This window comes from Stomoxys calcitrans, chromosome 1, assembly GCF_963082655.1.
Source record: "Stomoxys calcitrans chromosome 1, idStoCalc2.1, whole genome shotgun sequence".
Taxonomy (NCBI): Eukaryota; Metazoa; Arthropoda; class Insecta; order Diptera; family Muscidae; genus Stomoxys; species Stomoxys calcitrans.
Window position 1 is genome coordinate 119,718,334 of NC_081552.1, and position 17,804 is coordinate 119,736,137.

General features: G+C 41.1%; 1 protein-coding gene across 1 annotated transcript in view; it reads left to right on the top strand.

Moving 5' to 3' along the window:
- The window catches only part of LOC106092402 (delta-1-pyrroline-5-carboxylate synthase), a 336,045-nt gene that overhangs the window by 212,748 nt on the left and 105,493 nt on the right, over positions 1–17,804 (top strand). The window contains exon 7 of the mRNA XM_059361090.1: positions 12,284–12,476. Coding sequence (XP_059217073.1) covers positions 12,284–12,476 — 193 coding nt within the window. The remainder of the gene's footprint in view (positions 1–12,283; positions 12,477–17,804) is intronic.

Consider the following 17,804-nt stretch of genomic DNA (forward strand, 5'->3'; position numbering starts at 1 on the left):
CATTCTTGGCACAGATGTTGGATATCATGACAAAAACGTCGTGCGAAATTTCATTCCAATCGGATAAGAAATGCGCACTCTAGAGGCTCAAGAAGTCAAGACACAAGATCGGTTTATATGGCAGCTACATCAGGTTATGGACCGATTTGAACCATACTTGGCACAGTTGTTGGATATTATAACAAAACACGTCGTGCAAAATTTCAATATATATATATATATATATAATATATATATATATATATATATATATATATATATATATATATATAATATATATATATATATATATATATATATATATTCGTGATCGTCTTCACATTTTAAATCCATTTAGCCATGTCCGTCTATCGAAAGCATGCTAAATTTCAAAGGACTAAAGCTAGCCGCTTGAAATTTAGCACGAATACTTCCTATAAGTGTAGGTCGATTAGAATGGTAAATGGGCCATGTTGGTCTATGTTGAGATATATGTAGCTGTCATATAAACCGATCTTATGTCTTGACTTCTTGCGCCTTAGAGGTGCAATTCTTATCCGATTTGGCTGCAATTTGGATTCTGGTATTTTGTTATGACTTCCAAAAACTGTGCTTAGTATGGGCAAAATCGTTCATAAACTCATATAACTTACATATACACCGATTTCGGATCATGACTTCTGCAGACCCTAGAGGGCACAATTATTATTCTATTTGGCTGAAATTTTGAGTGAGTTCATTTTATTTGGTCTACATCGGTTCCTAACCTGATATAGCTCCATAAAAACCGATATCGGATCTTGAGGGCGCAATTCTCATCCGATTTATCTACAATTGTGCATGAAGTGTTTTGTTATGACTTCCAATAACTGTACTAGGCATGGTTTATATCTGTTTATAAACTGATATTGTTCTCATTTATACCGTTCTCGGATCTTGTCTTCTTGAGTCTCCAGCATGCACAGTTATTATACGATTTGGCTGGAATTTGCATGTAGTCTTTTGTTTTGATTTCAAACGGTTATGCTAAATATGATCGTATTATAAACTGATTCAGTCAGTTTATAATCTGATATAGCTCCTATATAAACTTATATTCCGATTTTACTTGCGACACTATAGGGCGCAATTCTAATCCAAAGTGGCTAGGTTACGGGTTAAGTTAAGTTAAAAAGACGGGGCAGATATTAATCCGCCCCATGCCACTATTGACGTACACCTAAGCCAGTAATCGGCTTGTTGTGCGCTCTAAAAACTATAAAGTAACCTCTAACAAGTAAAAGCGTGCAAAGTTCGGCAGCTATATCAGGTTATGAACCGATTTGAACCATACTTGGCACAGTTGTTGGATATCATAATAAAATACTTCGTGCAAAAATTCATTCAAATCGGATACGAATTGCGCCCTCTAGAAGCTCAAGAAGTCAAGACCCAAGATCGGTTTATATGGCAGCTATATCATAAGAAGGACCGATTTCAACCATACTCGGCACATTTGTTAGATATCATAACAAAACACGTCGTGCAAAATTTCATTCCAAGCGGATAAGAATTGCGCACTCTAGAGGCTCAAGAAGTCAAGACCCAAGATCGGTTTATATGGCAGCTATATCAGGTTATGGACCGATTTGAACCATATTTGGCACAGTTGTTGGATATCATAACAAAACACGTCGTGCAATTTCATTCCAATTGGATAAGGTTTCCGGACTGTAGAGGCTCACGAAGTCAAGACCCAAGATCGGTTTATATAGCAGCTAAATTAAAACATGGACCGATATAGCCCATTTACAATACCAACCGACCTACGCTAATAAGAAGTATTTGTGCAAAATTTCATGCGGCTAGCTTTACTCCTTCGGAAGTTAGCGTGCTTTCGACAGACAGACGGACGGACGGACATAGCTAGATCGACATAAAATGTCGCGACGATCAAGAATATATATAATTTATGCGGTTTCAGAGGAATATTTCGAGTAGTTACAAATAGAATGACGAAATTAGTATACCCCCCATCCTATGGTGGAGGGTATAAAAAGAAAATTTTATATTAGGAATTCCTTGTTACTTACAAAATACTTAATTGTTTTCAATACCACTCCCTGAAGTTGGTTCATGTCTGATATTGTGTCTCCACCTAAGTTCCGGTATCAGTTGGACGCGAAAGCCGGGCAATGACAAAGAAAATGCTCCTACGTCTCATCATCTTCCCCGCATGCCCTACACATGCTATCACTTGCCGCACCGATTTTACATAAGTGAGCTCGTAGTTCTATATGTCCCGTTATGATACCAATAGCTATACTGACCTCCTTCTTGCTTCCTTTCAGTAATAGCCTCGTCTTTTCACGATCTAGATGCCCCCATAGGATTTTCGCCGTTCTACCGACCGTTTCGCTGTTCCACGATGTTGCATGCGCTTTCGCCGCCCACTCCCTTAACTCGGTCTGCGTCAACCCGAAAGGCTTCGGGTTAACTAAATTTATTGACAGCAGTCCTCTGGCCTTGACCGCAAAATCGTCTGCCCTTTCATTTCCCCTTCATCCTCAAAGAAGGCGTTAATCTCCTTCTTACATTGCAAGGCTGTTCCTGACCCTATCGTCCTGGTTGTTATTGCCCTTATGGAAATTTTACTGAAAGTAAATCTAGGATAGTCTCCAGTGCCCTAGCGGGCGTGGTCCTCATCGCTCCGCCTATGCCAAGACAACATTTTCTCTGAACCTGTTGTATAGCCCTCATATTGCACTTTTTCTCTATATCAATCCACCAAACTACTGAGGCGTAAGTAAGTATTTGTCTAATCACGCTCCTGTAGAGCCAGTGGACTGTTCTCGGTTTCCGGCCCCATTTCGAGCCTACGGCCCGTCTACATAGTGCCAAACATCTGTGGGCGTTCTCAGAATGCTCCTGAATGTGACACTTCCAATTCAGTTTCTTGTCAAAGATCACACCTAAGTACTTGACGTTGTCAGATATCGAAATCGTCTTATCGAGGAAACGTGGTGCGTTAAATTGGTCCACCTTCGTCTTCCTCGTAAACATGCATATTTCAGTCTTCTCTGGGTTAACATTGAGACCTCTGGCTCTAGCCCAGTCATATGCCATATGCAAGACCCTTTCGGCCCTTCTCTATAGCTCGTTCGGATCCTTATCCCTTACAACTATTATAATATCGTCTGCGTAGCAGACGGGTTCAAATCCCTCCTCAATCAGCATCCGTAATAGGTCATTTATGGTGGTCACCCATAGGAGTGGCGATAAAATGCCCCCTGTGGCGTGCCCTTGTATTTATGCCATGCGACACAAAATTTATCCACTTGTTCCTTAGCATATGGTTTTCCAGTCTCTAAGGACCGGGTCTACCCGGTACTGTTCAAAGTATTGGATCAGTGTGTCGGTCCGCGCATTGTTAAAAACCCCCTCGATGTCAATGCATACCGCCAGTGTGTACGATTTGGCATCGATGGATTTTTCTATTTGACGCACAACCCCGGGCAGGGCAGTCTCCACAGACCTTCCCTTGACATTGGCATGCTGTTTGTAAGGAAACAGTTCGCTGGATGTCATACTCTTTATCATGGCGTCCACAATACGTTCCATGGTTTTGAGTAGAAAGGATGTAAGGCTTATGGGTCTGTAGGCCTTGCCTTGCCGGAATTGGGTATAAACACCACCCTTGCCTCCTGCCAGGCTTTGGGAGTACATGCAAGTCCTAAGCACGCTGTGAAAATTTTGCCCAGACGAGGCGCCAGATAGTCTGCCTCTGTCTGTAGTAACGCCGGAAATATTCCAGGATTCCTTCACCATAAATTCCATTATTATAAACGTTCGATCAACGTCACTATTCCAAGATTCCGGTGTCTCCGTGAGTCCCTTCGTGTCCTGTGGAAAATGGGTTATCATCAAAAACCTCAACATGTCCTCCGTTGTCTCTGCTCTCACTCCCATGTCGTCTACTAAAGTTTCAGTTTGAGAGAAACTTTTTTATCTTGGCGGCGTCATTAACGCTATCGACCTGTTCGCAGAAAAGCTTCCAGGAGGCACGTTTTGCCGCTCTCGTAATCTTATTGTATTCCTTGAGCCGTGTGTTATACGCATCGCAATAAACTTCCGGCTTTTTACGACGTGATTTGTTAAAAAGTCTGCGGACCTCTTTCCCAATATTGCGAATCTCCCCGGTCATCCAGGGTTTTTCTTGGGCTGATTTCCTTTTACAAAGAGGACAACTGTCTTCGAAGGACCCCACCAGTGCAGTCGTAATCCTGTTGACATTTTCGTCAATGTCTTCTATGCTTGGACAATCTAAATTATCTTGCCCAAATCTTCTTCTGAGTAGCCTTCCGAATTTTGTTCAGTTGGTTTTCAACTTATTCCGGAAGCTTATCGGATCGACGCTGGTCGTGCTATTCTAAACCTAACGTAGCGATGGTCAGAGAAATACTGTTCCATGGAGACCCCCCAATTCTGAACCTCATCGATCCTATTAAGAAAGGTAGCGGTGTTACCAATATTAAGTGTTGTTAAGTCGTTAGTATTCAAGAGCTCTGCCAGGGCTTGGCCCCGCTTATAAGTGTTGGTACTACCCCACAAAATGTGGTGAGACTTCGCATCGCACCCTATTAGTACCTTGTTTCCTGTCTGATTTGCTTTCCAAACCAACCGTTGAAGCTCCGACGTGGGTGGCGGTTTCGGAGAGTCGAAAGGCAGATAAAATGATGCCAGATATGTTCCACGGTCTCCCTTTCTCACCACTGTTGCATCCGACGTTGACAACTGAGGGGAAAATATATAATTCAAATTTTTATAACAAATAACGCAGGTCCTCGGCCGAGTACCAGTGTTTGCATTGAATAATTGGTAGTTCATATGGTTCAGTCCAGAAACTTTGTTCCGGGTCGTCCATGGCTCCTGAATTAAGGCAATATGAAACTTGCCCTTGCTGATTTTCTCCATCAGAGCGTGTGTAGCAGTCTGGCTCCGGTGGAGGTTTATCTGGATTACCTCAATCATTGGTCCTCCAGTAAATAGGCATCTTGGGAGTAGGTAATGATCTCATCATTTGCTCCCTGTTCTTTAGACTGCATTGACTTTCCTGTCACTGCACTGCCTGATGTCATCGTTTTAGGTTCTTTGCTTAGTCTAGTCTTCCGACTCTTTATAAAGTCGGTAATGGTTCCTTCGTCGGGTCCCTGTTCGTTAAGCTTTATTGGGTTTATATTCCCTGTACTGCCTGATGTTTTAACTCCTGTCGCTGCGCTGCCTAATGTTTCAATATTAGGATCTTTACCTATGACAGTATTCCGAATTTTTAAGTCGGTGATGGGTCCGTCGTCGGGTACTACTTGCACTGCCTGATATTTTAGTATTAGGATCATTGCTTCCCTTAGTCTTTCCAATACTGAGAGATGCTGTGATTGTCTCGTTGTCGGCCCCTGTTTGTTGGGCGGTGTTGAGTCACCTGCCACTGCACGGCCTGATATTGCAGAACGAAAATTTCTGCCTATCCTAGTCTTACCAATCTTGAAAAAGACAGTTTTGCTCCCGTAGTGCGCCATGTCTTTATTCTTAGTCAAACTTGTCACGGAGCCTTGATCAATGCCAACCACAAAGAGAATTCCATCCTCCTGCTCCTCCCTGTGGAAGATCTCCCTCTTCTCTGCGACCAAACCTTGGGTTTGCTTGCCAAAGAATCCATACATGCGTTCCGTCGCAAATTTACTGCCCCATCCGTTGATGAAAACCGTAGCTTTTGTGAGCTGGGGGATATCCATCTCACCAGGTCGAGCTTTGCGCCCTCCCAGGGAGCGTGAATACATCTGACGAGCTGTTTGATAGTATCAATACATTCCGCCGACGCAAAACGCAGCTTAAAGATGTCCCCTCTAAACTCGCAGCTCATCATTTGTATGGGTGGACCGTCTACAGAGTTCCACACATGCTCGAAAGTCCGATCGTTAACCAGTTCCTCTACTTGGGACCGATGATCTGGTGGAATCCTATCGGATGCACAGCCGATATTGATGACTGCATACGTCAGCTCATCTCTGTTGTGCTTCCTTGCCACTCTGGCGTAAGAGGGCGGCTCCTTTCCATTCTCAGCGACCTTCTTCCCCTTCCGTTATGGCTGTGCCTACTTTTGGAAGTCACAGTCCTCCATGAAGACTCAGGGACCGTGCGCCCTTTCTTCGTTCCTGTTCCAACTTTGTCTACCTCCGTAGGACACTGTCTGGTGTCTCCATTGCGGAATAGCTGGCTTGGTTTTCCTAGAGTACTTGAAAGCGGGGAGCTCTTTTTCTTCTTCAGTATTTTAGCAGTACTATGCTCTTCGGGAGATTTGATTCTTTCCAGCTTCCGTAGAAGTGCTTGCAATGTCAGTACTATCCCTTCCTGCATCCTGCACTTTCGCCCGATTACGCTGCCGGTACATACTCCTCTGTCTCCTTCGTCGTGCACAGGATCGCTTTCTCGGTCTGCTTGTGAGCTTACCAAAGCCATCGCTCACTTCTGCTGTAATCCCGATGCCCTCCTCTCTCGATTCTGCTGCGATGACCGTTGCATTGACACAGTCGCTGTCTGAATCCGAGTCAGGAACACCACCTTTAGTTAAAGGCTGGGAACAAACTGTACATCCCTCTCTTCCTCATTAATTAGTCTGACGACTAGTTGTGCGCTTGAAGCATTACTCTCGACTACAGGTGCCAAGGCACTCACACCTATAGGAGGGGAGGACACCACGCTACGGTCTGACGCCACCACCACAGATGTTTAGTCTTTGGAGTTCATTTCCAGCCTACTCCAAAAGGCTTCAACATTTTTTCGTAATAGGTAGTACCTATTCCGAGGTACGAATATATTGGGTTGCCCAAAAAGTAATTGCGGATTTTTGAAAAGAAAGTAAATGCATTTTTAATAAAACTTAGAATGAACTTTAATCAAATATACTTTTTTACACTTTTTTCTAAAGCAAGCTAAAAGTAACAGCTGATAACTGACAAAAGAAAGAATGCAATTACAGAGTCACAAGCTGTGAAAAAATTTGTCAACGCCGACTATATGAAAAATCCGCAATTACTTTTTGGGCAACCCAATATATATCTTTTTTTCTTTGAGGAGCGAAATAAAAACACGTCCGCTTCACTCAAAGGCTATATTTATGTTCTTACTTCCACAGTGGCTAACATTTTGCACAATGACTTCTACTATGGCTTCCAACATCCAAACCAAGTATGGTCCGAATCGGTCCATAACTTGATATAGTTCCTTCCGTCTATCGAAAGCACGCAAACTATCGAGGGTTGGGTTGTAAAGGGACCAAATCCGTGGATGTTTAGGATAGCTCCCATATAATTCGAGCTCCCGATTTAACTTCCTGAGCCTCCGGTTTTTAATTGATTAGGCTGAAATTTTGCACAAAGATTTATGACCTATGACCTCCAACATAAATACGTGCCAAATATGGTCGGAATCGGCCGATAACCTTATATAGCTCCCATATTAACCATTTTCCAGATTTTATTTGTTGAGCTCCTACTGGCGCAATTTTATCCGACTTGGTTAAAACTTTGCACAGTGGCTTCAACTATGATCTTCAACATCCAAGTCAAGTACGTCACGAATGTGTCCATATCCTAATAGAGCTCCAATAGTATTACATTCTTTTTTTATACCCTCCACCATTAGATGGGGGGTATACTAATTTCGTCATTCTGATTGTAACTACTCGAAATATTCGTCTGAGACCCCATAAAGTATATATATTCTTGATCGTCGTGAAATTTTATGTCGATCTAGCCATGTCCGTCCGTCTGTCCGTCCGTCCGTCTGTCTGTCGAAAGCACGCTAACTTCCGAAGGAGTAAAGCTAGCCACTTGAAATTTTGCACAAATACTTCTTATTAGTGTAGGTCAGTTGGTATTGTAAATGGGCCATATCGGTCCATGTTTTGATATAGCTGACATATAAACCGATCTTGGGTCTTGACTTCTTGAGCCTCTAGAGTGCACAATTCTTATCCGATTGGGATTAAATTTTGTACAACGAGTTGTGTTATAATATCCAACAACTGTGCTAAGTATAGTTCAAATCGGTCTATAACCTGATATAGCTGCCATATAAACCGATCTGGTTTCTTGACTTCTTGAGCCTCTAGAGTGCGCAATTCTTATCCGATTGGAATGGAATTTTGCACGACGTATTTTGTTACGATATCCAACAACACTGCCTAGTATGGTTCAAATAGGTCCATAACCTTATATAGCTGTCATATAAACCGATCTTGGGTCTTGACTTCTTGAGCCTCTAGAGGGTGCAATTCTTATCCGATTGGAATGGAATTTTGCACGACGTGTTTTGTTACGATATCCAACAACGATATCATATAAACCGATCTTTGGTCTTGACTTCTTGAGCCTCTAGAGGGGGCAATTCTTATCCAATTTGAATGAATTTTGGTATTTTGTTATGATATCCAACAACTGTACCAAATATGGTTCAAATCGGTTCATAACCTGATATAGCTGTCATATAAACAGATCTGGGGACTTGACTTCTTGAGCCTCTAGAGAGCGCAATTCCTATCCGATTTGGCTGAAATTTCGCAAGGCGTTTTTTATTGTTACTTTCAACAACTATGTCAAATAAAATACAAGTCGGTTCATAACCTGATATAGCTGCCATATAAACCGATCTGGGATCTTGACTTCTTGAGCCTCTAGAGGCCGCAATTATTAACCGATTTGCCTGAAATTTTGTACGACGGATTCTCTCATGACCATTAACATACGTGTTTATTATGGTCTGAATCGGTCTATAGCCCGATACAGATCCCATATAAATCGTTCTCTCTATTTTACTTCGTGAGCCCCAATGGGCGCAATTCTTATACGAATTGGCTGAAATTTTACACAGGTATCCAACATGTAATTTAACTGTGGTCCGAACCGGACCATATCTTGATATCGTTTTAATAGCAGAGCAACTCTTTTCTTATATCCTTTTTTGCCTAAGAAGAGATGCCGGGAAAAGAACTCGACAAATGCGATCCATGGTGGAGGGTATATAAGATTCGGCCCGGCCGAACTTAGCACGCTTTTACTTGTTTTTACCTATAAAGGGAAAATGGCAAATGCGATCCATGGGGGCGGGTTTATAAGATTCCACTCGGCAAGCTTTTACTTTTTAATATAAAAATTGTGGTTTTATAGCCATCATAAAAACCAAATCTCCTGATTTGTCCGTCAACATAAAATTGTCAGAAATTCTATATCTTATGCTAGCTGTATATGAAAGCAGATATATTACATATCTTGAATTTGTCCCATTTTTACTCAATCCGCATATTTAGATTTTTGTTCATACGTATCGTTCGCTTCTAAATGTAGATGCATATTTTTGAAAAGTAATTCGTGTGTTGTAATAATATTGTGTCAGTTTTGATTGTAAACACAGCCCTTTGGGCTATAGTTCACAAATTTTGCCAACACAGTACTAGGTAGAGAAGTCATATACGATTTTTTCTCATTATACTTTGACCTGTTGTCCAAATGTGTAATTTTCTTCCTTCTTATATACATATTGTAGATTAAAGTGTTGCGATTTGTTTGTTGGTTTATATAATACCCAAAGGCTAAAAAAGGGCTGAAGAAAATTTCACTGTGAAAATAGAATTCTTGAACAATGCAAATCCAAAGGGGCTGGACCTCCTCCTTACCCAAATATTCAATAATCCTAACGACAAAATTTCAATGACATTTTTTTAATACAATATTTATGCAATACACTTTCTCTAAATTTGGCCAAGGCCAGGGTTTTGATCGAAATATCTATACAATTTTTTCTAAGGACAAAATTTCAACGAGATTTTTTAAAACCAAAAACGAAAGACAAAATATTAATTAAATTATATTTAAAGGCAAAATTTCATTGAATTTTTTCAGAAGACAAAATTTCAATAAAATTGTTTTCTAAAATAATTAAATAGCAGATATGCATACCCTAAAACAAAAATTTCCGTGTAGACAAGACACTTTGAAGATTTTCGATAGATGATTTCGGTCTAAAATTGTGTTATGCCAAGCAATACAAAGATAAGCTCCAACTTAATGAACAAATATCAGTTTCTGGACCCAGTAGCGATCACAAGTTTCCATAAAAAGTTGGAAGTTTCTTTATCTATTTCACAGTTACAGAAGGACTTTGACAATTTTTCGATTGGAAACGCATTGCAGTGAGAACGGTTTATATGGGAGCTTTATCTAAACATGGACCTATTTGGCCCATTTACAATTCCAACTGACCTTCATTAAAGAAAAGTATTTGTACAAAATAATAGCCTAGCTTTATATCTAAGGTTTTATGGGGTCTTAGACCAATATTTTGTGGCGTTACACCGAGAATAACTAATTATGTGGTGGGTATAAAAAAATCCACGTTTTTTTTTTAATACAATTGCCAAATATGCTTTAAGAAAATATTAATCATACTTTTTAAGTGTTTAACTGTTAAATTATAAAAACGTAAAAAATTACACTCAACTAATAGTAGTAATTGCATGCAAATAACTATTAAGAATTCTGGACTATAGGATATGCCCTTGGAAATGTGCAATGGTTACATGGGTAATATTAGCCAATTAGAAGTTTCTCTATTCGACATGCCTTGATTTACGCTACTAAAAAGTTTATCATTCTCAAAGGAAATACAAAAGAGGTGTCAATGTGTTTCCTTCGTTCAACTAAACTTTGCTCTGTTATTAACAAATGATGTGGCATGTATACTTCTACGAGTACGAATATAACTATGTTCAAAACTGAGTAATTTGCTACATGCAAGTTTTGGAAACTTGAATGTGATTGTCGTGAGTTGGAAGAAGAATAAGAGAAATATTTTGTTGGAACTAAAAGTAGTTTAATATTTTGTTAGTTGGTTAGCACACTCACAGGTTTTTCATTTTAACCAGAAATTGTATGTTTGTACGTCAATAAGTAAAAGCGCATCAGTCCGGCGGGGCAAAGCTTGTGTAACCACCACCATAATGGACTCTGCTAAATATTTACACAAACTAACTCTGTTAATATTTTAGGTCGTCCCCGTAGTCGAGTTGGTAGCGTGTTCGGATTACCAGAACGCGGGTCGAGTGTTCGATTCCCACCAGAGTTGTGTAGTCTGTCGCTACAATTAAAATGTAGAAATTTCCTACCAAATCAGGCAAAGCTGAGGTTTATATCTGGGCCGAATTATGTTGGTATAGGTGTATGTCATAAGTTTATATCACATAACAAATTTCAGCGAAAAGAATATTATTTGAGACTTCTAGAGTTTCAAAATAGATTGGTTCATACATGTCTTTATAAATTTGGTATAGTGGGATATATTAGTCCCTTCTTTAACTGTGACATACTGGGTTCATCAAAACGATATGCTGATTTGACTCCTTTAGGGCACATAAAACGCATTTATATCCGATTGCGATTTCTGGTGCCATGACTGGTCAATTTTCTTCAATGTATGTATTCACATGTATGCCTCTGCGCAACGGTGGCATTGGTGCAAAATTGGAACTAACGAATAGGACATTTACAAAAATTAGTTTTTAAAAAGTAAGTGGCAAAAATCATATAATCGATTCCAACAAAAATTTTATGATGCAATTTTGAGTGTTTGATCAAAAAATAACCTTTTATGGGACGTATAATGTTGCTTGTATAAATTATTTGAATCCACCCAATAATGATGGCTTTCGTTATAAATTAAATGCAATAAACTCATTTTCATCAACATGGGTAAGGTGAACTTTCTGAATTAAGTGAACAGGCCTTGCAATAATTTGTACTTAATTTTAATACACTCCACCATAGAATGGGGGTATACTAATGTCGTCATTCTGTCTGTAACACATCAAAATATTCATCTAAGACCCCATAAAGTACATTTTAAGTCGATCTTGCCATGTCCGTCCGTCTGTCTGTCGAAAGCGCGCTAACTTTCGAAGGAATAAAGCTAGGCGCTTGAAATGGGCCATATGGGTCCATGCTTGCTGCTATATAAGCCGCTGCTATATATATAAATCCATAATATAGCTGCTATATAAATCGATCTTGGGTCTTGACTTCTTGAGCTTCAAGAGGGCGCAATTCTCATCCGATTTGGCTGACAATTTGCATGAAGGGTTTTTTTGTGACTTTCAATAGCTGTGCTAAGTATGACCTTCACTATTCTGACCACATAAACCAATCTCCCGAGTACTTCTTACTTCTTCCTATTAAAGCCAACACTGTGTGACATTGCTATTTGTTCTTATTTCTAGGTCGGTACTGGAGGTATGGATTCAAAAGTTAAAGCTGCTACATGGGCCCTTGACCGTGGTGTGAGTGTGGTCATTTGCAACGGCATGCAAGAGAAAGCCATTAAGACTATAATTGGAGGCAGGAAGGTTGGAACATTCTTTACTGAATCAACAGATGGTTTTACCACTCCCGTGGAGGAACTTGCAGAAAATGGTAGGTTTTTTGTCATACCCTTCTTATGTCATGTAAAATTTTGCTATTGCTAAAGTTTTGTTGTAGCCGTTGAGTTGAGCGGAGGTGTTTTTATTTCGCTCCTCAAAGAAAAAATATTCGTGTCTCGAAATAGGTACTATCTATTACGAAAAATTTTAAAGCTAGAAATGGACTCCAAAAACCCAATAGTTGCGGTGGTGGCGTCAGACCGTAGTATGTAAAGGTGGTGTTTTCGACTCGGATTCAGACAGCGACGGTGTCAATAAAACAGTCATCGCAGCCGAATCGAGAGATGAGGGAAGCCGGATGACGGCAGAAGTGAATGATGGCTTTGCTAAGCTCACAACCAGACCGAGAAAGCGATCAGAGGCACGACGGAGGAGACAGTGGAGTATGTACCGGCAGCGTAATCGGGCGAAAGTGCAGGATGGCGGAAGGAATAGAACTGACATTCCAAGCACTTCTACGAAAGATGGAAAGAGAATCAAATCTCCCAAAGAGCATAACACTGCTGAAATGCTGAAGTAGAAAAAGAGCTCCCAGCTTTCAAGTACTCTGGGAAAACCAAACCAGCCTTCCCGCAATGGAGACCCAAGACAGTATTTTGCCGAGGGTCTTTATGGAAGACTGTGACTTCCAAAAGAAGAACACATCCATCACGGAAGGGGAAAATGGTCGATGAGAATGGTAAGGAGCCGCCCTTTTATGCCAGAGTGGCAAGGAAGCACAACAGAGATGAGCACAATAGACACTTAGGCAGTCATCAAAATCGGCAGTTTATCCGGTAGGATTCCACCCGATCATCGGTCCTAATGGGAATATTTGGTTAACGATCGGATTTTCGAAGATGTATGAAACTCTCTAGAGGGTCCACCTATACAAATGATAAGCTGCGAGAATACAGGGGACATCTTTACGCTGCGTTTTGCGTTGGCGGAATGTATTGATACTATCAAACGGCTCGTCAGAGGTATCCATGCTCCCAGGGAGTGCGCAAAGACCTGGTGAGAAAGATGGACTGCCTCCAGATCACAAAGGCGACGGTCTTCAGAAAGGAATCGGGCAGTAAATTTGCGACGAAACGCATGATGGGATTTTTGGGCAAGCAAAACCAAGATTTGGTTGCGGAGGAGTAGGAGGTCTTCCACAGGGAGGAGAAGGAAAAAGGAACTCTTCTTGTGGATGGCATTGATCTCTCCCTGAGGAGTTTGGCTAAGACTAAAGGCATGGCGCACTACGGGAGCAAAGCTGTCATTTTCAAGATTGTGAAGACTAGGGTAGGCAGAAATTTTCAAGTTAAGACATCAGGCAGTGGGAGCCTCAATACCGCCCAACGAATACTAAAATATCAGGCAGTGCAGTGGCGAGAGACCTAACAGTTACCCGACGACGGACCCATCACCGACCAAAGTTTCTGGACTGAACCATATTAACTACCAATTATTCTATGCCACCACTGGTACTTGGCAGAGGACCTGAGTTATTTGTCATAAACATTAGAATTATATATTTTCCTCAGAGTTATCAACGTCGGATGCAATAGTGGTGTGACAGGGAGACGGTAGAGCATACCTGGCATCACTTTATCTGCCCTTCTACTCTCCGGCACCGCCACCCACGTCGGAGCTGCACGACTGGAAGCGAGGTACTAATAGGGTGCGATGCGAACTTTCACCAAATTTCGTGGGGTAGTACCAACACTAATAGGCGGGGCCAAGCCCTTGCAGAGTTCTTGAATACTAACGACCTAATAATACTTAATATTGGTAACACCGCTACCTTTGTTAATAGGATTAGGGACAAGGTGTTAGATGTAACGATGTTCGGAAAATCTGATCGATGAGGTTCAGGATTGGAGGGTCTCCATGGAACGCTCTTTCTCTGGCCATCGCTACATTAGGTTAATAGCACGGCCATCGTCGAATCCGGTAAGCTTCCGGAAGTTGAAAACAGAGCTCTTCGTATAAAAGCGGAAGTTTATTGGGAAGTGTATACAAGGAATACAATAAGATTACCAGTACGGCAAGATGTGCCTACTGGAAGCTTTTCTGCGAACAAGTCGATAGCGTTAATGACGCCGCCAAGATAAAAAGTTTCTCTCAAAAACCCATGTCTATGTTCCATGCCTATGTTAAGTGAAGAACGGTGGAGACTGGCCTGCACGAGGTTGTGCATAAAATAGAAAAATCCATCGATGCCATGACGTTGGCGGTATGCATTGACATCAGTACCTGGAGGACCCGGTCCTTAGAGACTGGATAATCCATATGCTAAGGAACAGGGGGATAAATTGTGTCCCAAGGCATAAAGACACGTCATAGGGAAGGCACGTCATAGGGGGTCTCCTATGGGTGCAACCACAAATGACCTATTACGGATGCTGACTGAGAGGGGATTTGAACCCGTCTGCTAGGCAGGCGATGTTATAATACTTCTAAGGATCCGAACGAGCATTGCAGAAGGGCCGAAGGGGTCTCGCATATGGCTTATGGCTGGGATCGCCTCAGAGGTCTCAATGTTAACCCAGAGAAGACTGAAATATGCATGTTCACGAGGAAGACGAATGTGGGCCAATTTAACGCACCACGTTTCCTCAATAAGATGATTTCGATATCTGACAACGTCAAGTACTTAGGTGTGATCTTGGACAGGAAACTGAATTGGAAGTGTCACATTCAGGAGCATTCTGAGAAGGCTCACAGATGTTTGGCACTATGTTGACGGGCCGTATGCTCGAAATGGGGCCGGAACCGAGAATAGTCCACTGGCTCTACAGGAGCGTGATTAGACAAATACTTACTTACGCCTCAGTAGTTTGGTGGATAGCTATGGTGAAAAAGTGCAACATAAGGACCATACAACAGGTTCAGAGAACATTTTGTTTTGGCATAGGAGGAGCGATGAGGACCACGCCCTCTAGGACACTGGAGACTATTCTAGATATCCGACCCATTGACATAGAGATTAAGTGTGAGGCTTAAGGCGATGGGAGAATGGATTGAGGATGGGAGCAGCTCATACCATCGCGGTATAATCGAGACGACAATAGGAAATCTGGAAGGAAGGGAAGAGATTTCCGATCGGATACCTGAGATGAACCTTGAAGTCGAGTGCGAGGCACTGCTGCCATCGGCGCAGACTTGGATTGACAGAACCCTAGTATTCCCATCTGGAAGATCGTGTTATACGGATGGATCAAAGCTAGAGGACAGAGTGGGCCTGGGGGTTTACATTGAAAATCCAGGGACTGAGATCTGTTTTTGACTGCCTGACCATAATATGGTCCATTAGGCGGAGATCCGGGCGATCTCGGAATGTTTGAAGTGGTTGGTGCTAACGCGAGGACGTCGAGTGTGAACATCTTTACCGACAGTAAAATTGCCATAAGGGCAATAACAACCAGGACGATAAGGTCACGAACAGTCTTGCAATGTAAGGAGATTAACGCGTTCTCTGAGGATGGTAAAATCCTCATTGTTTGGGTTCCGGGCCATAACGGAGTAAGGGGGAATGAAAGGGTAGATGATTTGGCGGTGAAGGCCAGAGGACTGCTGTCAATAAACTTGGTCAACCTGAAGCCTTTCGGGTCGACATAGTCCGAGTTAAACGCTTGGGCGATGAACGCGCATACAACTCTGTGGAACAGCGAAACGGTCGAAAGAACGGCGAAAACCCTATGGGGGATCCAAATAGTAAGAAGACGTGGCTTTTACTGAAAGGAAGTAAGAAGGAGGTCCGTATAGCTATTGGAATCATAACAGGACACAAAGCGGAGAATTCCTATCTTTGATTTTCTTTTTCGAGGTTACTTTTTAGTTTTTAGAGCTCACAACAACCCGTTTACTGGCTTAGATGTATGTCTATAGTGGAAAAGGGCAGGTTGATATCTTCGCCCCCTTTTCAACCTAACCTCTGCTAAAATTGCACACATTTTCAAAATAGAACTGTTAGTTTTTCGATTAGAACGGTGCTCTATTCCTTATGACAAGAACATAATGAAATCAGCTTTTTTTGTTGTCATTTGAATTAAAGCCACTCCAAATTAAATTGTTTTAACAATTTTATGATTGCAAAAAAATAAAATTCTAGTGTGATAGCAAAAATTATGAGTAGTTTGTAGATTTTCAATTTTGACACACATAATGAAATAGCAATGATACATAAGAAGTGACATGTCGTAGGACAAGAACATGTTGTGTAGTTGAGCCTCTAGCAACCAATTGAGTATTCATGGCATTGGTCTAAATTGTTGACATTTCTACAGACGATTGCATTGCTATGTCACGCAAACTGGGCTGTTGCTTCTGCTTGTGCCAATATTTTTGCGAATTTTCCCCAAAAAATTTTCTGAAGTAATTTCACTGTGCTACAACATACGATTTAATTTTATTCGGGAACAGTGTGACAGCAAAGTTTTAACACGTGCAATTTAGGCAACATGGGTATTATATGAATGGTATATACTCTCAAAGAAATCTGTTGGTAAAAACAGCAAGAATGTTTGCTGAAACAGAAAATGGGTAATTTTTTGCTAAAACAGCAAACATTTTCTGCTGTTTGCAGATGAAAAAAAAATTAAAGTACCCTAAAAATTTCATAAATATTTTAAAGATGTTGTATATCCAATTGTGTCTTTTAATTTGAGGGACAATTTTACAATTTTTACAATTTTTATCAAATTTGTACAATTTTTATCAAATTTGTTATTTGTTATCTGGTAATTTTTTAAGAATTTAGAATAACGGAGGACACCGTAGCGCAGAGGTTATCATGTCCACCTATGACGCTAAATCCTAGGCATTCAACTAATGGTTAGAACATCAGAAAAAATTTTCAACGACGATTATCCCTTAATGCTGGTCAGAGGTGTCTCGTTGCGGCACGTCTCACTGTGGGGAATTTGAGCTTAGAAGTGTCGTTTAAATCAAAATGAAATTTTGAGCTGTAACAAAATATTATGCACCAATCGAAAGGGTGTAAAATTCTCTTTCATCTTATATATAAAATTCAATTTGTGTTTGTTTGTTTGTTTGTTCCGTATAGACTCAAAAACGGCTGAACCGATTACTTTGAAGTGAGGGGGGCAGACCCTCCCCCTTATCCTAAAAGTACTACCTAAAAATAAAAGTGGACCGATCAGGACAATATAGGATTCAAATGAAAGGTATTCAAGAGTAAAGTACGAATTTAATAATAAAAGTTGGGGCAAAGTTCCTGGGGGCCGCCCCAACGCCAAAACCCCTTAAAATAGGTTTCTTGGGCACATTAGCCATTCACGGATATATGGGACTCGGTTTATTTGTTCCGTATAGACTGAAAAACGGCGGA